This window comes from Loa loa (genome assembly GCF_000183805.2).
Source record: "Loa loa unplaced genomic scaffold supercont3.1756, whole genome shotgun sequence".
Classification (NCBI taxonomy): domain Eukaryota; kingdom Metazoa; phylum Nematoda; class Chromadorea; order Rhabditida; family Onchocercidae; genus Loa; species Loa loa.
In genome coordinates, this window is record NW_018109935.1 from 1 (window position 1) to 1,723 (window position 1,723).

At 32.8% G+C, this 1,723-nt stretch overlaps 1 protein-coding gene across 1 annotated transcript; it reads right to left on the reverse strand.

The window, feature by feature from the left end:
• Positions 1-192: 192 nt before the first annotated feature.
• Positions 193-940, reverse strand: LOAG_19116 (zinc finger protein; the record flags this gene model as incomplete). Its single annotated transcript, XM_020451770.1, has 2 exons — positions 193-413; positions 610-940. 2 exons carry the CDS (start codon positions 938-940, stop codon positions 193-195), a joined length of 552 nt encoding a protein of 183 aa, XP_020304425.1.
• Positions 941-1,723: the final 783 nt, after the last annotated feature.

Here is a 1,723-nt window from a genome sequence, read left to right on the forward strand (position 1 = left end):
GAATTTCGCATTGCTATCCATGGTCGCGGATGTTGTGCAGCACATTTTCATGTGCATTCTGCTATTCCAGATAGAAAAACGTTGACTTGAAATTTTTTGCTAAATTTGCGAAATTTGGAAATTGAAATTGAAATTGAATGAAATTGAATGAAAAATTTGGAGCGTAGCTCCTCGTGTCTTTTCAAGTTGTGCTTAAAAGGAGAAGGATCTGTTACAACTTTCACCTTGGTGTTCAGTTTGATGTGTTTCATTGTGAAAGGCAAACGATGAATGATTGGACGTTGGCCCACAATCGGGTCGTTTGCGTTTGCAAATAGATGGTTGGTCGGGCGTTTTCTTGCATTTTCTATATTCATCGCGATTGTCAAGGCTCGCATCACATCTGTCATGAGGACGTTTATGACTTTGCTCTTCTGAAAAACTCCTCTTATACTACCAGTATTTGCTAATTAATTAATATTTGCTAATTAATTAATGTAATTTGAAAACTGATCATAAAATATCAATGCCATAAAATAAACATATCACATCGCATTTCATTTCAATTACTATAATCGATTCGCTTTTTCTCATATATATTAGAAACAAAAAATTCATTTTTAATGTTACCTTCTGGTATTTCTCCATCAATATTATATTCACTGGGATCTGGATCAAAGTATGATAAATTGAAGTTGTCAATGTATTTTTGAAAGAAGTCATAGTCAATGTTTTCATTGCTATCACTTGATTTAAATAATTCACTTGGGTTATAAACGTTGTTTGGGAGAAGAGTAGTAGGCTGATAATAATTGTTCAGAGTGACATTTTGTTCGTAGCCAGGATAACCAACGAATGTGGTAATAACATTTGTATTGAGGTCAAATGGGGAGAAAGTTTCATTATAGGCCAAAGTGATGCAAACCAGAAGACTGAACCCAATGATTTGTGTTATCGACATGACGAAGAACAAAGTAAAATACAAAATTTTTAAAATGGTAGAAATGTTTGAATAGAAGCCATTTTATATCACATTGAATGGAATTAAACGACCAAAGGTTCAATAGCTTTTGATCTGTGCGATTCGCAATGTTTCTTATATTTTTTTCTCTTACATTCAAATTCCCTATCTCTAACTCGTTAGTTGATGAATATGCTTTTAATCCCCGACGAAAGCCTCATGAAAAGGATTGTACATAAATTGAAATACAAAAAGACAATGTTATAACATGCAAAAAATTGCGAAATAATCAGAGCATTACTGTAAATTTTGCAAAATTCATCACAAAAAAAAGAAAAAAACTGTGTTTTAATTATGGCGTACAGTTGTTTGGAGCAAAGATTATTCGGATTTAAAACGAATCCATTGAATATTTGCAGAAATTTATTGCATATTTGCTTTGCTTCCTACAAATTTATTCAGTTTTTGCTTCTGCTTTTGCAAAGCAAAAAGCAAGTGTGATGCTGAAATCAGTGATTTGTTATAGTTTTTTGAAAACATTCAATCATCAGTCCTTTTCCCCAAATTCCGGAAAGGGACAATTTCAGTTTCTGTTAATCTTGAATTTCACACGTTAAAATGTGTTCGAATTCAGAGTGTCTTCTTTCATTAAGGTACTAATTCCCGAAATACCCCGCAACGATGAAAAGAACGCGATTCATGATACCATTACTCATTGGTATTCACAGTATACTATTAGCAACCCTTACGATTCTCACTGATTTCATGTTATTGTTTTAGAAG